Genomic DNA, 25,488 nt, shown 5'->3' on the forward strand with positions numbered 1-25,488 from the left:
CGAGGGGTGACAATGGTTTTTAAGGCCTAATGTATACATTTTGTTGCCACCATTATCTTAGATGTTGAGGTTTATCAATATAATGTGACTACATGCACAGTCTCTTAATGTAATAAAAGATTTTTCACTAAACCTGCATTGACGTTGCTTTACTCCTGTATTCCCTCCTCAGTCCCCACATGTCCACAAAACCAGAACCATGTTAGACTAAACTATTACTGGGCCGCCCATCGTTACTGTTATTACTAGCGCCCACGTTTATGTCTCTGCCCAGACACAAACGATGGGTTGCCCACACTGAAGATGGCGTCTCCTCTTGTTTCCACAGCGGAGCGACGCGAATTTGCCATAATGTAAAATGGCGGCTCTAACATCAGGCGCAGGCTACATGCCAGCTGCGCTATAACCTTTACCCTGCTGGCAAGGGGCGTGGTCATGGTCCCCAGCAAGCCGCCATATTGCCTGTTGTCCTGTCCAAGGGGTTTAGGTCTGGATTGTTGCCTTTCCGAATTAAATTTGGCGTCGGAAGGAATTGTGCGAGTCCAGGAGGCCGCGTGCAGAGACGAGCAATGACCAGGAGGCGGAACAAGCAGGGGAGCATCAGGAAGGAGCGGGGACTGGGGCAGCACAGGCCGGGGAAAGGCTCCCCTTCTTCTGATGGAGCAGACACAGATGCAAGAGGAAGCCCTGAGGAGATGGGCACAGGCGGCCAGGTACAGTGCCATAGCCCAGATACTGGCATCTCATGCCCGCTGTATATCCCTGCATCTCTCTGTGCTACACACACCCCTATACCATGCACTCTGTATAACACATCAGCCCCTATACCAACACTATGCCATGTCCTCTGTATAACACATCACCCCATATACTAACACTATGCCATGTCCTCTGTATAACACATCACCCCCTATACTAACACTATGCCATGTCCTCTGTATAACACATCACCCCTATACCAACACTATGCCATGTCCTCTGTATAACACATCACCCCATATACTAACACTATGCTATGTCCTCTGTATAACACATCACCCCCTATACTAACACTATGCCATGCACTCTGTATAACACATCACCCCTATACCAACACTATGCCATGTCTTCTGTATAACACATCACCCCCTATACCAACACTATGCCATGCACTCTGTATAACACATCACCCCTATACCAACACTATGCCATGTCTTCTGTATAACACATCACCCCTATACCAACACTATGCCATGTCCTCTGTATAACACATCACCCCTATACTAACACTATGCCATGTCCTCTGTATAACACATCACCCCTATACCAACACTATGCCATGTCCTCTGTATAACACATCACCCCTATACCAACACTATGCCATGTCCTCTGTATAACACATCACCCCTATACTAACACTATGCCATGTCCTCTGTATAACACATCACCCCTATACTAACACTATGCCATGTCCTCTGTATAACACATCACCCCATATACCAGCACTATGCTATGTCCTCTGTATAACACATCACCCCTATACTAACACTATGCCATGTCCTCTGTATAACACATCACCCCTATACCAGCACTATGCCATGTCCTCTGTATAACACATCACCCCCTATACTAACACTATGTCATGTCCTCTGTATAACACATCACCCCCTATACTAACACTATGCCATGTCCTCTGTATAACACATTACCCCCTATACCAGTGATGGCGAACTTTTTAGAGCCTGAGTGCCCAAACTTCAACCAAAAGCCACTTATTTATTGCTAAGTGCCAGCATAGCAGTAATTTATTTCTCCTTGTCCTTTGACAATTTCAATCGTTGAGCCTCCTAAAGACACCAACGCAGTTCAAAGGAGGAGGGCAAATTCTCCTATCATTGTAGGAAGATTCTTAGAGTCCTGTCTGGTGAACTTCATGCTGGGGTGATGACCTGAGTGCCCACAGAGAGGGCTCCGAGTGCCGCCTCTGGCACCAGTGCCATAGGTTTGCCACCGCTGCCCTATACCAACACTATGCTATGTCCTCTGTATATAACACATCGCCCACTATACCAAGACTATACCATGCACTCTGTATATAACACATCACCCCCTATACCAGTGGTGGCGAACCTATGGCACGGGTGCCAGAGGTGGCACTCAGAGCCCTTTCTGTGGGCACCCAAGCCATCACCACAGGACAGAGTTCTTCAAAAAGGACCAAATCCACCAAATCTTCCTGCAGTCCCAGGCAACTTATGAGATGCTGCGCTCAGCACTATTTTAAAGCGACACTTCATTGGCTGTTTGGAACTGGGAAAAGTGAGGTGGTGTTGACAGAACCGCATGATCTTTGGAGGTCCTTCAGCTGGAGCCAACATTCTTCCTTTACAGAGAGACCCTCTTTCTTTCAACTGTATTGGTGGCCTTAGGAGGCCAATACAATTGAAAGATGTGGAATAACAGGTAGCAATAAGTTACTGCTTAAAATGCCACGTTGGCACTTCACAGTTAATAAGTGGATTTTGGTCGTTGTCTGGGCACTCAGTCTCTAAAAAGGTTTGCCATCACTGCCCTATACCAACACTATGCCATGTCCTGTGTATAACACATCACCCCATCTAATAACACTATGCTATATCCTCTATATAACACATCACTCCTATACTAACACTATTGCCAGAGGTCGCATTAACGCCTCACCACGTGTCATAGACGCATGTCCTCTATATTATATACCCCCTCTACTAGTAATATTACATGTCCTCTATATTACATGTCCTCTATATTATACACCCCCTCTACTAGTAATATTACATGTCCTCTCTATTATACACCCCCTCTACTAGTAATATTACATGTCCTCTCTATTATACACCCCCTCTACTAGTAATATTACATGTCCTCTATATTATACACCCCCTCTACTAGTAATATTACATGTCCTCTCTATTATACACCCCTTTACTAGTAATATTACATGTCCTCTCTATTATACACCCTCTACTAGTAATATTACATGTCCTCTATATTATACACCCCCTCTACTAGTAATATTACATGTCCTCTCTATTATACACCCCCTCTACTAGTAATATTACATGTCCTCTCTATTATACACCCCCTCTACTAGTAATATTACATGTCCTCTCTATTATACACCCCCTCTACTAGTAATATTACATGTCCTCTCTATTATACACCCCCTCTACTAGTAATAGTACATGTCCTCTATATTATACACCCCCTCTACTAGTAATATTACATGTCCTCTCTATTATACACCCTCTACTAGTAATATTACATGTCCTCTACTAGTAATATTACATGTCCTCTCTATTATACACCCTCTACTAGTAATATTACATGTCCTCTCTATTATACACCCTCTACTAGTAATATTACATGTCCTCTCTATTATTTCCCCCCCCTCTACTATTAATATTACATGTCCTCTATATTATACACCCCCTATACTAATGATATTGCATGGCCTCTATATTCTATACCCCCTCTACTAGTAATATTATATGGCCTCTATATTATACACCCCCTCTTCTACTGATATTACATGTCTGCTATATTATACACCCCCTCTTCTAGTAATATTACATGGCCTCTATATTCTATACCCCCTCTACTAGTAATATCGCATGTCCTCTCTATTATACATCCCCTATACTAGTAATATTACATGGCCTCTATATTCTACACCCCCTCTACTAGTAATATCACATGTCCTCTCTATTATACACCCCCTATACTAGTAATATTACATGGCCTCTATATTCTATACCCCCTCTAATAGTAATATTACATGGCCTCTATATTATACACCCCCTCTTCTACTGATATTACATGTCTGCTATATTATACACCCCCTCTTCTAGTAATATTACATGTCCTCTATATTATATACCCCCTCTACTAATAATATTGCATGGCCTCTATATTCTATACCCCCTCTACTAGTAATATTACATGTCAACTATATTATATACCCCCTCTTCTACTGATATTACATGTCTGCTATATTATACACCCCCTCTACTAGTAATATTACACGGCCTCTATATTATACACCCCCTCTACTAGTAATATTACATGGCCTTTATATTATATACCCCCTCTACTAGTAATATTACATGTCAACTATATTATATACCCCCTCTTCTACTGATATTACATGTCTGCTATATTATACACCCCCTCTACTAGTAATATTACACGGCCTCTATATTATACACCCCCTCTACTAGTAATATTACACGGCCTCTATATTATACACCCCCTCTACTAGTAATATTACATGTCAACTATATTATATACCCCCTCTACTAGTAATATTACATGGCCTCTATATTCTATACCCCCTCTACTAGTAATATTACATGTCAACTATATTATATACCCCCTCTTCTACTGATATTACATGTCTGCTATATTATACGGAAGCAAAGGAAAGTCCAGCTCAAACCACGAGTGGAACGCTGAATACTGGAGAGCACGGGTCCTCGCCCCAGACGAGTAGAAGCCACGAAACCAAAGGAATGATCCAGCTCAGATCCAGGTAGATTGCAGCATAAAACGAAATCTTTATTTAGACCATTTTAAAAGAGACATGGGAACAGCAAGGAAAAATCCAACGCGTTTCAGACGCTCACGGCGTCCTTAGTCATGGATAAAATAACAATTCACAATGATGGTATTTAACAAAAAGAAACATGTCATGTGACCAATAAGCCCTCCTCCGTGGAATAGAAAAAATGCAATTAAGAAGACCAGCAGCTGGTGTGAATGTATCAACGTCATGAGGCTGTGCAGCCAATCAAGATCCTCAAGGGGAGTGGTTTAGTGGTTAGAACCAGCGGCGAACAACTTCACCATGGTAACCATCAAACACACTACGCTGCGAGGTAAAAATCTGCGGAGAGTCACTATCGCATAATGGATGATCAACAGGGTAAGATTAATCATGAGCATAGTATCAGCATATATGAAGGAAATTGCTGGTAATGAATACCCCACTTTGGAGTTTAAACATAAGAGCATTTGATAGAAGAAATGTATAAAACACATATGAAATACAATGGTGATATTTACCAGGAAAATCATATTTTGTGATCACTAAGCCCTCTATCGTGAAATAGGGGAAATGCAATAGAGAAAACCAGCAACTGGTATAAATATGTACATGTAACAAAGTAAGATTAAATGTAAACATGAATGTAAACATAATGTTGACATATAAACATAAATGTAAACATAAAGGAAACATGTATGGGAATCCACGGAGAGTCACTGTCGCATGTGGGATATTCGGCAAAGTAAAATTAAATGTAGACTTGAAATGTAAACAAAATGTTAACATGTAAACATAAATGTAAACATAATGTTAACATGTATGGAGAAAATTGCTGATGATGAGTACCCCACATGCGACATTAAGGAATTTAGGCATGGAAATATTTGATAAGAAGAACATATGAAGCATATGTGATAAAATCAATCATCATCTGGCTGAGGTGAGCAGGCGTAATAGGAAGGAAACAAAATACAGACTTATTTTAATGGAAAATAAGGAGAGAAAAAGGGGATTGTTAGTAGTGAAGCATAATTTCATTTCTAATGTTCATGCCAAAAGGTGACATAGAATTCAGTTGCATAATCCAAAAAGCTTCACGATCTAATAACAGTCTCCTAATGTCACCTCCTCTTTTAGGAACTGTGACTTTTTCTATCGCAAAAGCTGTAAAGTTACAGGTACGTTTCTGGTGAGCGGTTTTGAAATGGGTTGACGCTCCACTAATATTACGTGAGTCTGATCCTGAAATATCATTCAGGTGCTCCAAAATTCTGGTTTTAAATTTGCGTGTGGTACAACCAACATAAACGATATTGCATTCAGTACATTGAATAACATAAACAACGTTAAAGCTATTGCACGTTAAATGGTGTTTAATAAAGTACGTTTTATTCTGTGAGGTATTGTGGAATGACTTGATAGGTTTGATGTATGTGCAACATTTGCAGCGTTTAGAACCACAATGAAAAAAACCCAGGTTCTGTAACCAGGTTCTCTGAGTGTGTTGCTCATTAATCATTGATGGAGAGAGAATATTGCCTAATGTACAACCTCTGCGTGCAACAAATTTACAACCATCTTTAAGAATGTGTTCGATTTTATTGTCATCAAATAGAAGGGGAAGATGTTTTAAGATTATATTTTTTATGTCCTGAAATTGTAAGCTGTGCTGGAGGGAAAGTACCGGTGTTTTTGTAAATTTAGTAATAGTGTTACTGTGTTGTTCACAATTGAGTAAAGAATTTCGGTTTTTATTGTTGGCAATGCGTCTGGCTCTATCAAGTGTCCATCGAGGATAACCTCTATTGATTAGTCTGTTGGAGATTTGTGTGGTTTCTAAGTTGAAATCAATGTCGGAGCTACAATTTCTCCTACTTCTGACCATTTCACCTACAGGTATAGCTTTTTTGGTGTGTTTTGGATGGTGACTAGAATGGTGTAAAATGGTATTACCCGCTGTAGGTTTTCTAAACGTAGATGTAATGATTGGAGTGTTAACCACCCCCTGAAATTACAGGGGGTGGTTAACACTCCAATCATTACATCTACGTTTAGAAAACCTACAGCGGGTAATACCATTTTACACCATTCTAGTCACCATCCAAAACACACCAAAAAAGCTATACCTGTAGGTGAAATGGTCAGAAGTAGGAGAAATTGTAGCTCCGACATTGATTTCAACTTAGAAACCACACAAATCTCCAACAGACTAATCAATAGAGGTTATCCTCGATGGACACTTGATAGAGCCAGACGCATTGCCAACAATAAAAACCGAAATTCTTTACTCAATTGTGAACAACACAGTAACACTATTACTAAATTTACAAAAACACCGGTACTTTCCCTCCAGCACAGCTTACAATTTCAGGACATAAAAAATATAATCTTAAAACATCTTCCCCTTCTATTTGATGACAATAAAATCGAACACATTCTTAAAGATGGTTGTAAATTTGTTGCACGCAGAGGTTGTACATTAGGCAATATTCTCTCTCCATCAATGATTAATGAGCAACACACTCAGAGAACCTGGTTACAGAACCTGGGTTTTTTTCATTGTGGTTCTAAACGCTGCAAATGTTGCACATACATCAAACCTATCAAGTCATTCCACAATACCTCACAGAATAAAACGTACTTTATTAAACACCATTTAACGTGCAATAGCTTTAACGTTGTTTATGTTATTCAATGTACTGAATGCAATATCGTTTATGTTGGTTGTACCACACGCAAATTTAAAACCAGAATTTTGGAGCACCTGAATGATATTTCAGGATCAGACTCACGTAATATTAGTGGAGCGTCAACCCATTTCAAAACCGCTCACCAGAAACGTACCTGTAACTTTACAGCTTTTGCGATAGAAAAAGTCACAGTTCCTAAAAGAGGAGGTGACATTAGGAGACTGTTATTAGATCGTGAAGCTTTTTGGATTATGCAACTGAATTCTATGTCACCTTTTGGCATGAACATTAGAAATGAAATTATGCTTCACTACTAACAATCCCCTTTTTCTCTCCTTATTTTCCATTAAAATAAGTCTGTATTTTGTTTCCTTCCTATTACGCCTGCTCACCTCAGCCAGATGATGATTGATTTTATCACATATGCTTCATATGTTCTTCTTATCAAATATTTCCATGCCTAAATTCCTTAATGTCGCATGTGGGGTACTCATCATCAGCAATTTTCTCCATACATGTTAACATTATGTTTACATTTATGTTTACATGTTAACATTTTGTTTACATTTCAAGTCTACATTTAATTTTACTTTGCCGAATATCCCACATGCGACAGTGACTCTCCGTGGATTCCCATACATGTTTCCTTTATGTTTACATTTATGTTTATATGTCAACATTATGTTTACATTCATGTTTACATTTAATCTTACTTTGTTACATGTACATATTTATACCAGTTGCTGGTTTTCTCTATTGCATTTCCCCTATTTCACGATAGAGGGCTTAGTGATCACAAAATATGATTTTCCTGGTAAATATCACCATTGTATTTCATATGTGTTTTATACATTTCTTCTATCAAATGCTCTTATGTTTAAACTCCAAAGTGGGGTATTCATTACCAGCAATTTCCTTCATATATGCTGATACTATGCTCATGATTAATCTTACCCTGTTGATCATCCATTATGCGATAGTGACTCTCCGCAGATTTTTACCTCGCAGCGTAGTGTGTTTGATGGTTACCATGGTGAAGTTGTTCGCCGCTGGTTCTAACCACTAAACCACTCCCCTTGAGGATCTTGATTGGCTGCACAGCCTCATGACGTTGATACATTCACACCAGCTGCTGGTCTTCTTAATTGCATTTTTTCTATTCCACGGAGGAGGGCTTATTGGTCACATGACATGTTTCTTTTTGTTAAATACCATCATTGTGAATTGTTATTTTATCCATGACTAAGGACGCCGTGAGCGTCTGAAACGCGTTGGATTTTTCCTTGCTGTTCCCATGTCTCTTTTAAAATGGTCTAAATAAAGATTTCGTTTTATGCTGCAATCTACCTGGATCTGAGCTGGATCATTCCTTTGGTTTCGCTGCTATATTATACACCCCCTCTACTAGTAATATTACACGGCCTCTATATTATACACCCCCTCTACTAGTAATATTACACGGCCTCTATATTATACACCCCCTCTACTAGTAATATTACATGGCCTTTATATTATATACCCCCTCTACTAGTAATATTACATGTCAACTATATTATATACCCCCTCTACTACTGATATTACATGTCTGCTATATTATACACCCCCTCTACTAGTAATATTACACGGCCTCTATATTATACACCCCCTCTACTAGTAATATTACATGGCCTTTATATTATATACCCCCTCTACTAGTAATATTACATGTCAACTATATTATATACCCCTTCTTCTACTGATATTACATGTCTGCTATATTATACACCCCCTCTACTAGTAATATTACACGGCCTCTATATTATACACCCCCTCTACTAGTAATATTACACGGCCTCTATATTATACACCCCCTCTACTAGTAATATTACATGGCCTTTATATTATATACCCCCTCTACTAGTAATATTACATGTCAACTATATTATATACCCCCTCTACTACTGATATTACATGTCTGCTATATTATACACCCCCTCTACTAGTAATATTACACGGCCTCTATATTATACACCCCCTCTACTAGTAATATTACATGGCCTTTATATTATATACCCCCTCTACTAGTAATATTACATGTCAACTATATTATATACCCCTTCTTCTACTGATATTACATGTCTGCTATATTATACACCCCCTCTACTAGTAATATTACATGGCCTCTATATTATATATATATACCCCTTCTTCTAGTAATATTACATGTCCTTTGATTCTGAGAAACTTTCTTCTTGTGTCTTAATCGGCCTGATCGATGCTGAATTCAGTACTGATCTATGGACCGGTAACCCCCTCTGACACATGGCGCAAACTCTCAGATGGCTTTATTGTTATGGCAGGTAATGTGTAATACATTCCACTTAGTAAATAAATGACAAAACATATGCAGACACACATCATCATCAGAGCCAAAGTGGCTTGTTCAACATCCATTACCAAAGCGATGGGCTGTACTATGGCATTGTGCACCCCATTGCATGCTTCTGCTATGGGCTTAATCACACACTTGCGTTATTTCTCAGCAAGCCATGCATAACACTCACTGAGAGCATATTAAGTTTTTGACATCCAGAACCTTTAAAACTTTAGAGCCTTTAAAAAAATAAATGACGGACAGTCAGTTTTATTTTGCCGATGTGAAAAAACGGAATAACGGATGAAATATGGAAGGTGAAAAAAAAAAGGGCACAGATACAAAGCGGAAAAAAGATGGATTCTTTCTTAATTTAATCGCCATGAACATGGCTGTGTACTCTTTATGGATTACAAAGTATGACCCCATACATGTTTGGTCTCTCAGCAGGGCAGTTAGGGCGATTCTATTAGGCATAAAAATCGACAGACCGCACATATCTTGGGTAAAACATTTGGCTGCTTGATGTTACAAGAGAAAAAAATAGACTAAATCATACTTGCCTCTCTGCCCAGCAGGAGTACAGCGGAGGGTCTTCCTTTTGATATAATATGTATGTACAATAATAAAACTGGATGACCTCAAGATCCATAACTGGCACAATATGCAATAAAGAAAAAAGGAAGAAGTCAGGAGGGCAGCCGAGGTCAGCAGAAGCCACTACAGTAGTATGTTCTCAAATATATCTGGGTACCAATCCAATACAACTGTACCTTATGAATGCCTAGTATACATACAGCCATCCTGTGTAATGCTCAAAATTTTAAGCCTCTTTTAAACTAATATAGTTTGACGTGGCCATATCTCTTGGTCTGATATAATAAAGCATCAATTAGTTTAGAATTGAATACGTCACGGAATATCTAATCACGTCCCTGACGTGTTTCTTCATGAACGTATTCATCAGACGGCAGCAACCGGATTAAAGGGTATCTACCACCGGGATGAAAGACTGTATGCAAATGAGCCTGAGGGGCTCCAGGCTCCATAGGCGTTAATAGAGCCTGGAGCTAATGTGCCCTTTAATCTCCCAGCGGGGGTCATTCATTTGGGAGATTCATTTGGGACTCCTGTAAGTCCAGACCTGTATAGAAGTACTGCTATGTGCTGGCCCGAGGTGGTCCAGTGGTTAATAGACACACAGTAAGATGCAGAGTCTACATGGACTGGAGTAAGACAGAGGAAGGTCAAAAATACAGGTCCAATATGGTTGTGTATATGGGCTACACTGTGAGGTCTGAATGGATTTTTGGCTTATATATTTTTCCATGAACGGATGAACCTGTTTGTGGGAAAGATGCCTGGAGGCATGTCGTTGGGTGCTGGATTTGACAGTGATTTATGCAATGAAAATCCTGTGCCAAAATTCTCAGTGTAAAATTTCCTGTTACTGAGTTTGAGTTGAATGTAACCCCAGCCAGGCCCTGGCTCCACCGCGTCATGTATAGGACACGTATAGGAATTCACAAGGACTACAGAAAATATTCATCCGCTAACTCTGGTATAGGGCACACATCAGTCGTATGGCAGAGAACTTTCCTTTGTGCGGGGGTGGATGGCACACTATGACAATGCCGCTTCCAAAACTACAACCCATTGCACAGTTCATGTTTTGTTTATGGAGGTTGCAGAGTAAGTACTTGGCGGTAAATGTGTCAACCCCAGCAATGTGGTGGAGAGCGTTACACTGTATGTATCAGGTAATGGACACAGGCAGACCTCGGGTTATGTACGAGAGTAAAGGAAAACATCCAGAGGTCACAGTGGACAGAGAGGTCAGTCTGTAACTAGGGGTCGTCTTTAAGTCAGGAGCCGCCTATATGCAGATTTTCATACAGATTTTGGTCTAGAATTGGACACTACCTTTCAGCCAACTTCAATAAGTATTGCTGCTGGTATCCAGAGGAGGTTGAAATAACAGGAGGGAGATTCTTGATAGGTTTTTTTTTTTTATGGGAATATTTCCTAAAAATTATGAATTAGGATTTGCTTCTCTTTTACTTCTGGTTCCCTGTTGGTTAATATATTACATGGATTTCTGTACAATCTATTGACTGTTCACACTGGTAATGACTTTGGATGGTAATAATTGACTCCTTAGTGCCTCTATTACATGCGTTATTGTTGACAGAAATGTGTAGATGGGTTTTCCCTAGTATCTAAGTCTATTACTCTATTTTGAGAAACTGCAATAAAAGAGTAGAGGATTGAGATAACCAAGATGTCCGGAGGAGAGAGATCTTCAGTATCTGAGCCTCCAATACTGCAAGTTTTACATCGAGAGGCGCCTGAGGCAGGTGGCTCTGTTCACTGTTAAGCTCCAGCTGCTTCTCCTTGGCATGGCCATTGTATGGTGGACAAAGCCATATTACTCCTTCTACACAGGGAACTCGGGATTCCTCTGACGTCAGACCCCCAATCATCATTACAGGATAGTGGGATATGTGTTAGTAGAAAACCCCTTTAGTTCCCTGCTGGATTATCACACTGTGTTCTGTTGTGATTTGGATATATGGAATTGTCATTTCTGTAATCATCATAATTGACACATATCTTCACCTCTTTCTCTATGCTACATAGTAAACTGCAATTTCCGTTTTTCACCTTTCTTGTGATTTTCATCTATATAGTGACAGACGTGTGTTTTGCATCCTAGGTTTTACCGTCTTCGAGTGAATTTGTACAGACGTGCTGCCTGTTGTGTCATCGAGAGAAGAAAGATTGGTTGGAGTCGTCCTCGCACAATGGTTTGCTTTCGCCGGTAGATGAGATCCCTGCCTCGTTCATGCCCACCTTAGCACAGAATCTTCTGGGTGAAATGCCACTGTGGATTTGCCAGAGTTGTCGGAAGAGTGTAGAGGAAGAAGAGAGGCAGGCAGTTCCGGAGCAACCATTAGCTGTAAGATTTATTGTTTTAGTATATATTTAGTATCTTTTCCAAGAAGCTCAGAATAGGGGTGTGCGTGTTACCCATTCCCTTTGGGTTCAGGTATTGTTGGACAGAGTATGTGTCTGTGGCAACTAGAACCATAGTTTTGGTGCCTTCTTAAAACTCTGAATCTCCTGGTTCTAGGTGCTACTGAAGTAGTGATGATGGCAGTTAAAGACTCCCTGCTGCTCCCCCTCCCTACTTTGTGGGGCAATTGGGGACATTTAACCAACTACAGGTCCCTATGGACTGGTGGGTTAGTTTTTTAAGTCACAGCATAATTTTCCGTGGTCGTTATATGAAAAAACAAAAATGTGTACTTGCCTATCGTTGAAGCGCTAAAGGTGAATCAGACTTGTGATTTCCTGTTTGCTAGATATCTGAGCCTCCTTGGCTGCCATCGGGTGTCATATTTTATACTTTGGACTTGCACAGCTGATGTGTAGGACCCTATCAGTTCGGTAGGGTCTTGCCTATCTTGCAGTGTTGGTTTGTTTTCATGAAAGTTTTCATCGAAAAATCTAAGTATAAACTTCTCTGGTTCTCACTGGGCTTTTACAATTCTTCAATACCCCAACTTCATTTGGCATGGACCTGTGGGTGGTTTAGTGTACCCAAATTGCATGGACAGGTTTTCTGCATCACCTAGAACTGCTTTTAAATGGCACCAGGACTTGGTTACAGCTGTTACTACCCTAAATATTATGTGTAGGATTTGTCCAGCAAATTTTATGTCATCTCTATAGTTTATATCCTATGTTTATTTTGTTGAGTTTCTTAAAATCTCACAAGTTTTTTTAGCTCCATTTTATCCTTCTGTTCTACACGATCATTATCGCACAACTGTTCTGTGTGCTCCTATTACAGGTGTCACTGTCACACACATCCTGCAAGTCCCAAACCTGTGGTGGTGGATCGCACTCCTCATCTTCCTCATCCTCCTCTTCATCTTCCTCCACATCTTCTTCTTCCTCCTCATCTTCCTCCTCCTCCTCTTCCTCTTCTTGCCAAGGAAACTCTGGGGACTGGGACCCTAGTTCCTTTCTGTCTGCCCACAAGCTATCAGGGCTCTGGAACTCGCAACACTCCAGTGGGAACCCCGGAGCGGGATCTACAGGTAAGATGCATAGCAGGGTATATCTACCAGTCATGCAGGTACCAGAAACTTATTAAGGGATTGACAAAATGGAAATGTGTTTGTCATCAAATATTGTTCTTAAAAAGTTGTATTGCTATCTGACTTTAAAAACCTTAGAGGAAATTTATGTTCTATTCCCTTTAACTTGATCCCGGTCACCCACTGACAAAAGAAGACCGCAGGTGCGGGTGTTGAGTCTGTGGCGACTTTTTGACATTGCTGCAGTTTCTTCTACAAAACATTTGCTAATAAAGTTGATAAAAGTTTGAAATTTAGTCCAATCAAAATAAAAACTGAATCTTTCCTGCAACAAACTACCCTCCAATATGAACATTAACAAAAGAATAAATCAAAAAAACTATTTTAGGTTAAGGGCATCTACTACCAGGATGAAAGACTGTATGCAAATGAGCCTGAGGGACTCCAGGCTCTGTTAACACCTTAGGCTCATTAGCATACAGTACTTCATCCTGATGATAGATGCCCGTTAAGTTGCCCATCTTGTTAGACTTTTAATTATTAATAGACGAATATCGTCTTATTCCCATGCTAAAAAAAAGTGGGACAGAATTCCAATTTAAGTCAATGGGGAAATGGACTGTTTTTGTTTCCATTCTGCTCTTTTAAAAAAGAGAGTGGAACGGAAACCACCCGATGCATGTGTGAACTGGGCCTTAAAAGACAGTGACAGGAGTGTATATATTGTGCAAAAATATATATTCTACTATATACAATATATCTGTCATCACAAAAATCAGACCAAAGTAAAGATTAACCCCTTAGCGCTCTGCGCCGTAGCTGTACTGCGCTGAGTCCCGCGATTAGCGTTCAGCGCAGTACAGCTACTGCGCAGAGCCGATGCCGGTTCAGCGCTGCATAGCAGCCGAACCGGCATCGTTAGCCGCGGGATTTCAGCGGTAATCTACCGCTGACATCCCCGGCTAACACCCGTGGTCGGAGTGGGCTCCGATCGCGGGTGTTTAACCCGTTAAATGCCGCGGTCAACGCGACCGCGGCATTTAACATGCCTTCTGGGGGTCTTTACCCCACGATCGTCTCCCCCCCCCCCCCGCACCGTTTTCGGGGGGGGGGGGGGGTGATTGCTGTTTTGGCTCCTGTGACGTCATCTTAAAGGCAAAGTGTCAGCCTATGCATCTGCATAGGCTGGCACTGATAATACCCTGAAATACATTAGTATTGCAGAGTATTATCAAGAACAAGCAATCAGATGATTGCTTGTTCATATCCCATGGTGGATCATGTAAAAAATGTACAAAATAATGTTTTTCAATAAAAAATTACTTTATAAATCACTAAAAATGCCCATAAGCCCCAAAACATATAAAGAGACATATAACGCTCAAAAAAGTCTAAATCATAACACAAACCCCACATATATAGTATCACCGCGTCCGTAACAATCCATAGAATAAAACTAAATAACTATTGAACCCATATGATGAACGCCGTAAAAAAAAAAGTCAAAAACCCGCCAAAAATTATGATTTTTACCTATTATATCCCACTAAAAATGCAATAAAAAGCGATCAACAAAACATATGCACTCCAGAATGATATTGTTGCAAAGAACAACATGTCCCGCAAAAAAACAAGCCATCAACCAGCTCTGTAGCCAAAAACGTAACAATGTTATGCCACTTGGAAGACAGCGATGCAAAAATGATAGATTTTTCCCCACATTAGGGTTTTATTTGGCAAATTTAGTAAAACATAAGAAAAAATATTAATGTCTGGTATCCCCATAATCGTATCGACCCATAGAATAAAGATAACAGGATTATTAGGCTAAAAAAAAAAGTAAAAAATCCAGTACAGAATTGATGCTTTTCTACTCATACCCTCAAAAAAAGTTCCAAAATTTTCAACAATAGGTGATACCAACCCCAAAATGGTGAAACTGGAAAAAGCATCTCGTCCCGCAAAAAAAATGCCGTCACATGGCCCAAATAACGGAAAAGCGAAAATTTTATAGTCTTCAAAAGGGGGCAACCAGAAAACTAAAATCCTGGCAGCTGCAGGGTGCTCCTTCCCTTCTGCGCCTCGCTGTGCCGCCATAACACAAGTAACGGCCACATGTGGGGGTCGCTGCACTCAGGAGAAATTGTAGAACAAATTTTATGGTGAGTTTTCTCTTTTTATCTTTTGGAAATGTGTAAATTTTAGGGCTAAATGAACGTATAACCGACAAAATTTGACCATTCTAAATTTCACCGCCATTTTGATTCAATTACTATGAAGATCTCAAGGGGTTAACAATCTTTGTAAATGCTGTTTCTGATAGTTTGAGGGGTGCAGATTTGAAAATGGGTTGGTTATATAGGGGGTTTTGTTGCTAAATATGTAAAATTTGATTTCAAACAGTATTTATCCCCAAAATAGTCAATTCCGAAAATACGGAAAATCGCTATTCGATTTGTAGGCCGCGTGACGTGAAAATAAATTATCCAAACATTTCAAAAATTATGAAAATGTAAAGTAGACATATGGGAAATGTTATTCTGCAAGTTATTTAGGTGGTAAATCTATCTGCCTGAAAACGCGGTGATTTTAAATTTCGAAAATGGCAAATTTTTCTAAAAATTCATCATTTTTTTCTTTTTTTTGTAAATAAACGCAAAACTTATCAGCCACAATTTACCACTAAAATGAAGTACAACATGTGGGGGAAAAACAGAATCGCTTTGATAAGTAACAGTGTTCAAAAGTTATTACCACAGGAAGAGACACTGGTCAAATTTCAAAAAAAAGTTGCGAGCCTTAACCTGCAAACAGGCTGCGTCCTTAAGGGGTTAAAGGGAAAACATTTTTGTAGAAATAAAAGGTAAATGGCTCAAAATGTGACAGTTTCAGATGCCCTCAGATGATGTCATCTAAGAATACAGCTTGTCCCTCATAAATTAATCCCTGTCATAAAGCTACATAAATTAAAAATAAGGAAAATAATAAAAATGCTAGTAATCAGAAAATGAACCGGGTGCCATTCATTAGTAATAATAAAGATGTGTAGTGGTTCAGATGAAAGAAATAATCCCTTATTTTATGCTTTAGGGGAAAAGGGCAATGGACTCTCAGCATCGCCAGAACATGTCAGCAAAACTTCAAAACTCTCTGGTTTAAAGGTGTGTCCATATAGTCCTTCCGGAGCCAGTACAGGAACACTCCCTACCTCACTCAACTTCTGTAAATCTCCGAAGCAGTTTAAAACCATGTGCCACAGGCCGCTCTCCCCAGGTAAGCACGGTGTCATTAGAAGATTTCTGTAATTTTAGATAAGAGTTTTGATAACTACAAATAACAAGCATATATTCTCTAAGCGCCTCCTAAAGTTGTCTCACACTGGGTATTTGTTTGTCCATACGGTGAGGCAGGTCCGGTATAAGCCGTAAAGCTCACTGTTAAGCTGCTTTCACACGGCCATAGCCCGGGCGAGCATGCAGCAGCGTGATGGAGAGGAGCAGGGGTGAGGGCTGCTCACCTTTCCCCCCTCCATAAGAAATAGTTGCGCACGGCTGTAAACGCTGGGAAAGATAGAGCATGCTGTATCTCTTCTCTGTATATACTACACTGTGGCACTGTACCACTGCTGCGTCGCCATAGCCGTTTATGGAGACGTATACATCCACACACTATGTATGTGAAAGCGGCCTTCAGCTGGTTCCATCTCAGAAGTCACAGCACAGTGTGATGGACAGTCGGACTTCTTCTTTGTCCGAAATACAATGTGTGAACTGTCCCTAATATATAACAGTCGTATAATTCACTTTACTCCAGACTAACAAAGGTCTGATAGACTAGAGGCAGCAACACTTTCAGCCATGGGAAAGAATAAGATTCTTGCATACCCAGAATTGGGTAGCTGGGTAAGTCTATTAAAAATAGCAGAGTATGTTAAAAAAAAAAAGGTACAGTGGTACTAAATTCTTTACCTAGCACCCTTACTATTAACATACGGGTAAGGAGATTTGGGGTTAAAGGGCTGCTTTGTGTCTTAATGCACAACTAAAAACTTTACAAACTTTTGCCTTATAGGGGAAGCTTATCATTCTCCTGAGTTACACCGCCATTCGGATCCTAGTGCTCCACCCAACAGTCCGACAGGACTCTCTTCACAGCAGCCGACATCTCCTCACAGTCCTCCACCTCCACACCTATCGTCAGCCGCAGGCCTATCCTCTCCCACTGCACCATCTACAGCCACTGTCTGTGCCACGTCTGCAGCTCACAGAGGTAGTCATATAACAGGGTCAAGCTCATCCCTCCTGAAAGTCAATTCACCTCCGCCACCACTGTCTGCCTGTAGCCATCCCTGCAACGGGCATTGTAGTGGAACAAATGCACTTCAAGGAGGGAACACACCAGGAACCACTAACAGGTATGTCAGTGAAGGCTCCAGTACAGAATTGACTTTTAATGCAAATGAAATAGTTTTTTTGGGGGGTGGCAAAGGGGGGTTCTGATTTTTTTCTTTACCTATAAATACTTTCCTTTATTCACATTCTAGTAAAATATTCTATTCTGTAACAATCTACATGCACGGTGTATGGTCTGTTATCTCAGTACTTCCACAGTTCTATCTTTACTGTGGTTTAAAAGAGGGGTAGTAAAGTTAGAAGAATTGTCCTTATAAACCACCTTAGCATCTACAACACTTCCCATCTGTGACCACTGCAGCCCAGTGTCGGGCTGCTGTTGTCATGTGCTGTAAGAGTGATGGGCTGGAGCAGTGAGGATTTGTATTGTAAGTTCTACTTCCTATGTTAGTGGTTGTCTAGCCACATCAGGTGCAAATTCAAGTTTTCCCACATACACAGGATAGGTCAAAATAGTGGCACGCCAGCGAATCATGAGAACAGGGGTCCATTGTACCCCAAATAGATGGAGAGGCAGCAACATTCACGGTCTAAGGCACTGAGTGCTGTGGGGCACTATCTCTATCGGTACCATAGAGCTGAATAAAATGCATCATGGGGTACAACATATCCCTGCTCTTGTGATCTGTGAGGGTCCCACCACTGTATAAAACTGCATCCTTCCTTTAAGGCTGTACATACACCTGTGTTGAACTTATTCCTGTCCAAATGACAGATGTTACAAAGTGATGCCCTGGATGCCTATGACACATGCATACCAGTGTTGTGCTTGACTGTAGATTTTAATTTTATTGTTTATAGGGATGCAACTTGCAGAGGACACAAATTTTCTAATGTGTCAAACTGCTTGGCCACGCAACCTTGTGAAGCAGACGAGGGACTGGGTGAAGATGAAGACAGTAGCTCAGAGCGCAGTTCCTGCACTTCTTCCTCCACAAACCAGAGAGATGGCAAGTTTTGTGACTGCTGCTACTGCGAGTTTTTTGGCCACAATACGGTGAGAAATACAGAAATACATTTTTATTTTGCCTTTTTTATGTTTAAAAAAAAATCTAAAATTTAAAATTCTATTAACCTGTTCCACTAAATGGATATTGCTACAAAAACAAGATTCGATATATATACTCAGGATAACAGAATAACACATTCTCTAATTCACTGTTATTAACAAAACTACAGCATTTCACAGATATAATTCCGACCTGTCTCATTCAAGTCTATGTTAATTGCACAATTTATCTAAGGGTTAGCAGCTAAAAGGAAAATGTGGATACATATACAAAATAAAAATCAAATATATCTCTTTTTGTCCTTTAAGCCTCCTCCTGCCCCAACAAGTCGAAACTACCCAGAGATGCGCGAGAAGCTTAGATCGCGTTTGACCAAGAGAAAAGAGGAGGTACCGCAGAAAAGACACCTTCCAGGAGAGCAGGCTGTGGACCATCGGGATGTAGATGAACTCCTTGATTTTATCAACAGCACTGAACCTAAGAACACTAGCAGCAACAAAGCAGCCAAGAGAGCACGGCACAAGCTGAAGAAAAAGGTAAAACCTAACTGCTCCTATGGAGAACCGGGAACTGACTACCTTACTGTTTGTTTAAGTGGTAAAACGGGAGGATCTGGGCTTGTGTGTTCAAAGTATTATTTGTCCCTAGAACATATTCTACCATATTTTATGTGGATTATAATAATAGGGATATCTTAAAGGGGTTGGCAACTGATAGAAAACTTTACCAGGATAAGGATAAGGCTCTTAAAGGGTCATCCATATCATACTTAACCCGGTTAATGTACTAGTGGTGGGTGGGCAGATTTGCATAATTTCTAATGCCTAGGCATAGGGAGCTTAGAGAAGAGCAGAGAGGACACACACCAGTATGTTAGTGTCCTTGGTGTACAATCCGTGATCCTGGAAGTAGATGTCTTTGAACAGGTTAATAAAATGGCCAGGACAGGAGCAGTGGCAGGTCCTCTTTACGAGGACCTGTCTAGTCAATGGTTGGAGAAGGTTTTTTTCAGGTAATTGATGCACAAGGGTAGAAATATAAGCAAATCTGTTTCCTAATGACAATCTACTTTCTACAGGAGAAGGCCCTTCAAGAGGCTGGTAGCCAGAAGTCATCTGATGTTTATTGTTCAAATGGGGAGGAATCTGGAACTTCATCTTCTGGGGAAAAGTTACTTCAATGGCCTCAGCTTGAGTTGGAAAGGGTGAACAGTTTCTTGACCAGTCGGCTTGAAGAGATCAAGAATACCATCAAAGACTCTATTAGGGCCAGCTTTAGTGTCTATGATCTGAACCTTGATGTCAATGACTTCCCCAAAAAAGCAGCTGTGCTGGAGCAGAAAAACCTGCTGTCACACCTTAACGGTTCTTCTGATCTCCAAGAGATTGATCTTGATCTTACACCTCTCACTCTCAATGTCTCAAAAGGCCAAGACGCAAAACAGGACGATGTCAAACCTTCTCCGCAACCTGCAGAAAATGGTGTTGTTAAAAGGTTAAGTGCTGTGCCAAATCTTTCCCGTATGATCTGGGTGCAGTCTCAAAAGAACTCTGAGTCGGGTAATAATATGGACACTACATCTGGCCTTATTCCAGACAAGGTTTCTTCAATCTCTGAAAGACTTCAGGGTCAGTGTGTAACCGGAAGTCGTGTAAAGAAGAGCAAAAAGCAAAGCCTCCAGACACGAAAGTGCGAGTCTCAAAATGGAGACGCTTTACTGGCAAAGTCAACCGCACAAGGAACAAAAGCCCAACAGAGGACCTTACTTGAAAAAACTGAGGACATTTCAAGACAAGGACCAGACACTGTGAATTGTGTTAATTTTAGGCCTGACAAAGATAAGAATGAATCATGTGGATCTGAATGGACTGATGTAAAATCAAATAGTGGTAGTAAAAGCAAATCCAGGAAAAGCAGAAACAAGATGGATAAACCTAATATCTCAGTTGGTGAGTTGTTTTTATATATTAGCCGTATTCTACTAACGTAAGACATGCATAACCAACTATGCAGAAATCGCTAGTGCAGTATTCAGACATTAGATGTATTGTATTTTTTGGACTATACTTTTTACCAAGAGAAAGTCTTATGGTCCGAAATCAGAAGGATCCAGCAATGCCAGACCCTACTAACCAATGTCCTGTATATTGGGTGATACACTATCAGCTGTCAACCAATCTCTCAGAGTGCACTGCTCCCTCTCTCTCACTCTATTGAAACAAACCCGTTGAGGACCCTGGATAGAGAGGTGGCTGCACATGCATGGCATCAGAGTATAAGAAACGGCCAGCAACAAATCATCTGGGATGTAGCACAGAAGTTCCATTCCATAATGTATCCTTATTTTTATGTAGTTTGCTCTAGATGTATACCATTTATCCTTTAACCTAAAAAATAACAAAATGATCCTAAACGAGACGCTCTACCAATTATTGACTGTTTTGTCTTGCTCTAGATGATGTGTTCCTTCCAAAAGATTTAGACAGCATGGAAATGGATGAAATTGACAGAGAAGTGGAGTATTTTAAAAGGTGAGAATGTTTGCATACATTTTCCTCACTTACAAGATTTGGGTGGTAGCGGCCACACTGCCATGACCACAGTGGGCAAAGCACTTTCCAGTGGCTCTACATTATAATAATGTGTCATAGCCGCCCTTCTTCCTGTGTGTGGAAAACTACAAGTGCCAGTTTGTCTCTATTTATATTATGGGATATAGAGGGGTTTAAAGGAATCCTGCCACCTCAATGTGTCCCCTAAATTAATCACATTTGTACCTTTGTCAAGCCAGCCCCTTTTATAGCCTGTAATTGTCTCTGTACAATGTACCGTAATTATAAAAGAATCTGTTACCTAGATATTTTGTCAGGTATGCAAATGAGTAGAGATGGGTCTGATCCGCGCTACTTTCAAGCGTATTCATGAGCTGACGTTTGCGTTTGCATCCGTTATCTGCCTGAGAGCCGCCCCTCCACTCCTACTCAGCATGAATTTCTGTGCTTGCCCACCACAGCCCCACTGCCACTGTTCTTGTCTCTAACTCTCCAGGCTGTTGTGCGCATGCGCCCCACTCTGAGCCTGTTGCACAGTGTCTCCAGTGATGTCAGCTCACAGGGGACACTGTAGAGGTCCAGCCATGGAGGAGACCGTAAGAGGCAGTAGTGGGTGGATCTGGATTGTCCAGGAGACGTCTTAGCCAGAAAATATGGTGGTGGCACAGAGCCACTTGTACTTGATGACCGAAAAAAACTTTTTATTAAAGTGACGTGACCTGGAGGGAAAATAGACCCACAACAGTAGTTGCAATGGTCAGGTGTAATGCATGGTGGAGTTGGTTTTTGGAGAAAAAAGCAGGTGACGGATGTCCATGTTCAAGAGTTTAGCTTTTAAAGGAAATCTACCAAATTCCTTTATGCATTATGAACCATACATACCTTGAGAATGCTGTACCTACACTGATGCAGGAACATATTTTGTGTAACCCCTGTGCTGAGTGGTTTTGCTGAAAAAAACAGTTATAAAATTATAATGAGGCTTAGTTGGTCCTGTGGCCGCCCCAGCGCTCTTCTCACCCTAATTATGCACTTCTTCAGCCTTGTCCTGCCCAGCATAAGCTGAGAATATGTAATCACTTTGTTTTCCCTGACAGGCAGAAGTAATCAATCGCTGCACCATCCCTTAGCTGCTGTGCATGATTCATCCAGCTCAGGTTGATTAGACTTGGCCGGTATAGTTCAGGAAGCTCCGTGTGTAATGTGTTTATGTAGACATCCATCTTTCCCAAGGTCCTGAATTTTATAGTTGTATTTTGAGCAGAACCACTTCGCCCAGGGATTAAATGAGATATGTTTCTGCATCAGTGCAGCTACAGCATTCTCAAGTTATGTTTGCTTCACAATGTATAAAAACAAATGGTAGATTTTCTTCACAGTAGATTGTATTTAATAAAGACACAAGTTCATCATGTTTAACCTGAAGTCCTATAGTGCTAATAGGTGGCCCAATCACTGGATCAAAGCTCCTATCCCAATATTCTCATTCCCATAACATGCTCTATTTTTGCTTGCAAAAAAGTACCCAGACCCTTCTTGGTCTTGTCCAATGTATGCAGCAACAGTCCTACTGCTCCTCCAGATATTCACAAGTCATGTTATATAACATAAAAGCTTTCATCAACCGGTGTGGAAGAAGGTTTGTGACCTCATTACTTCTTGTTCTGTTTTAGGTTCTGTCTGGACTCTGCCAAACAAACCCGCCAGAAAGTGGCTGTAAATTGGACCAATTTTAGCTTGAAGAAAACCACTTCCAACATGGCCCAGTGATGGCTGCACTTTCCACCGTTTTCCTCCTTCTCTAACTCGCCAATACACCTTTTATCCCTTATCCGACTGACCTCTCGTTCCCCGTTACTCTGTTTTGCACTGTCACACACGTTTGAGGGATTTAATAATCTTTTTTTCTTTTTTTTTTATGACTTGTCACTTCCTCCGGCCCTCGCTGTTTTAATCACGTCTCTTCATTATTTTCCCAGTCTAGGGACCCAACTCCTAAACGCTGCCTGTTCTGCTAGGACATAAGACACCCTTTACTTGCCATGATTGTTCATAACCACTTTCTTTTCTACAATTCTAACCTGTAGGTCGACCTTGGCAATAATATAATATTCTGTACCTTTGTAAAGATGGACTGATACTTCAGCTTGAAAAGTGTGATTTCAAACATGTTCCAAAATTTCCAATCATTCTATTTTTAAACCAAGAACACACATTATTATTAATATTGTTGGAGCTGAAATGTCAAAAGTTGCATTTTTAACTTTTTTTACGTGTAATTTTTTTTTTTAATACATTGACTTGGTTTCCATGCTGTAAATATATTTGTATGTGCACATGCCTACTAACAGCATGTGATGTCCTGTTTTCTGCCATCCTTACATCTAATATTACCGCCTGATCCATTGCCTCCTCTCAAGAATCAGGACTGTGCCCGCTGCCCTGCAAGTCCTGAGAAATTCAGAGGAACCTAATTTTGAATAACAAAATAATCAACAATATGTAATTATTAATGCATTTGATGAGAACTCTGGTTAGATCCTGTTTGAACCGTAGGTTTAATAGAACGAGAAGAGACACAGTGCGGTCTATATTTACATCCCCCCATTATCAAGCACTTGCATCACTCCTGTTTTTCACTTTGCATCTTGTGTGACACCCTAGGGTGTAATGGGGAGGTACTCGACCCTTTTAATAGTCCCTGATCCTTTGCTATGTGTATTCCCTTTGCATCTCTTTCTACCAACCAAAATAATGTATCTGGCTTTGATAGAATGAAAGTGAAATAATGTCTTTTTTTCTTTTCTCTGTATATTCCTTTCACATTATTTTTACCTGACAGCTGGTGCTATGTTCGAATATACCCTAGGACTTTGGCCTTGTGGATAAGCAGGTCCTCTGGATTCGACATTGGATTTTATTAATGTTCTGTTTGCCAAGTGTATATTGGCTTTGCTGTGTTGTTTTTTTTCTTTGTTTTTATTTTTTTATTTACTTTTTTTATACTGTGAAAATCTTTCATTCAGAAAGATTAAATGACATTTGGACACAGGTAAAATCGTGTTTGGTCTTTTTGTTACTTTTATTTTATTGCATAGTTGGGGGACACAAATTCTACATTTAAAGTGTAACGCGGATGTTACCGAGGCAAAAATTGTTTTAGCGCAGCTGGAGAGTGACTTTGACAACAATTGCAATGATACCTAGCTCAAGCTGTTGGCTTCTTCCTATTCTGAGATCCATCCTAATATATATCTATCAGCCTTTCTTATACAATCTTCTACAGCTTATCTTGAAGTGGGTGGGCACTTCCTGGTTGTGACATCAGCCAAAGCAGCTTTCCTCACTTCCCATAATGCTTAGCTATCCTCTCTTGCAGATCTTGCACGTGTGTAAACACCAATGCACTGTTACAGTGATAGACCTAAAATGTAATACAGCCTTATGATTACCATACACACTACCTGCTATGCTGGATGTGTCAGTCAGGCTGTACAGCAGATTGTATCACTTGCCTCTCTTCCCAAGACAGCGGTGGAGAACAGAGGAGACAAAGCACACAGAAGTAAATTGCCTTCATCCTATGTATCTGACTGCTGTGCTGACCTGATTATAACGTTGGCAAAGCCTTGAGATAAGTTGGTGGTGTGCAGATGAAGGTGCTGCTTCCTGTATTTACATCCGTCACATGTCGGATAACGATGTATGGAGAGGACTCATGGGCTGAGCCCGTTCCATACACAGCGGGTGTTGGCTGCATCATGCGGCTTACAAAAACGGCTGGCGCTGGCACCGATCGCTGGT

At 40.5% G+C, this 25,488-nt stretch overlaps 1 protein-coding gene across 1 annotated transcript; it reads left to right on the forward strand.

Annotated features, from left to right (window-relative positions):
• Nucleotides 1-363: 363 nt before the first annotated feature.
• On the forward strand, nt 364-24,726 carry FAM193B (family with sequence similarity 193 member B). Its single transcript, XM_072146004.1, has 10 exons — nt 364-713; nt 12,321-12,563; nt 13,461-13,710; nt 16,801-16,983; nt 17,782-18,124; nt 18,924-19,119; nt 19,441-19,668; nt 20,211-21,081; nt 21,588-21,663; nt 23,358-24,726. The coding sequence occupies exons 1-10, from the start codon at nt 570-572 to the stop codon at nt 23,452-23,454; spliced, it is 2,631 nt and encodes an 876-aa protein (XP_072002105.1). The 5' UTR covers nt 364-569; the 3' UTR covers nt 23,455-24,726.
• Nucleotides 24,727-25,488: the final 762 nt, after the last annotated feature.

This window comes from Engystomops pustulosus, chromosome 4, assembly GCF_040894005.1.
Source record: "Engystomops pustulosus chromosome 4, aEngPut4.maternal, whole genome shotgun sequence".
Lineage (NCBI taxonomy): Eukaryota > Metazoa > Chordata > Amphibia > Anura > Leptodactylidae > Engystomops > Engystomops pustulosus.

What these genes read in the sequence shown, in the direction of transcription:
- FAM193B (XM_072146004.1), top strand. Translation starts at nt 570, where the DNA reads ATGACCAGGAGGCGGAACAAGCAGGGGAGCATCAGGAAGGAGCGGGGA. An exon ending in CCACAGGCCGCTCTCCCCAG is followed by an intron (nt 16,984 to 17,781) that starts GTAAGCACGGTG and finishes TTTGCCTTATAG; the next exon opens with GGGAAGCTTATCATTCTCCT. An exon ending in TAAACCTAATATCTCAGTTG is followed by an intron (nt 21,082 to 21,587) that starts GTGAGTTGTTTT and finishes GTCTTGCTCTAG; the next exon opens with ATGATGTGTTCCTTCCAAAA.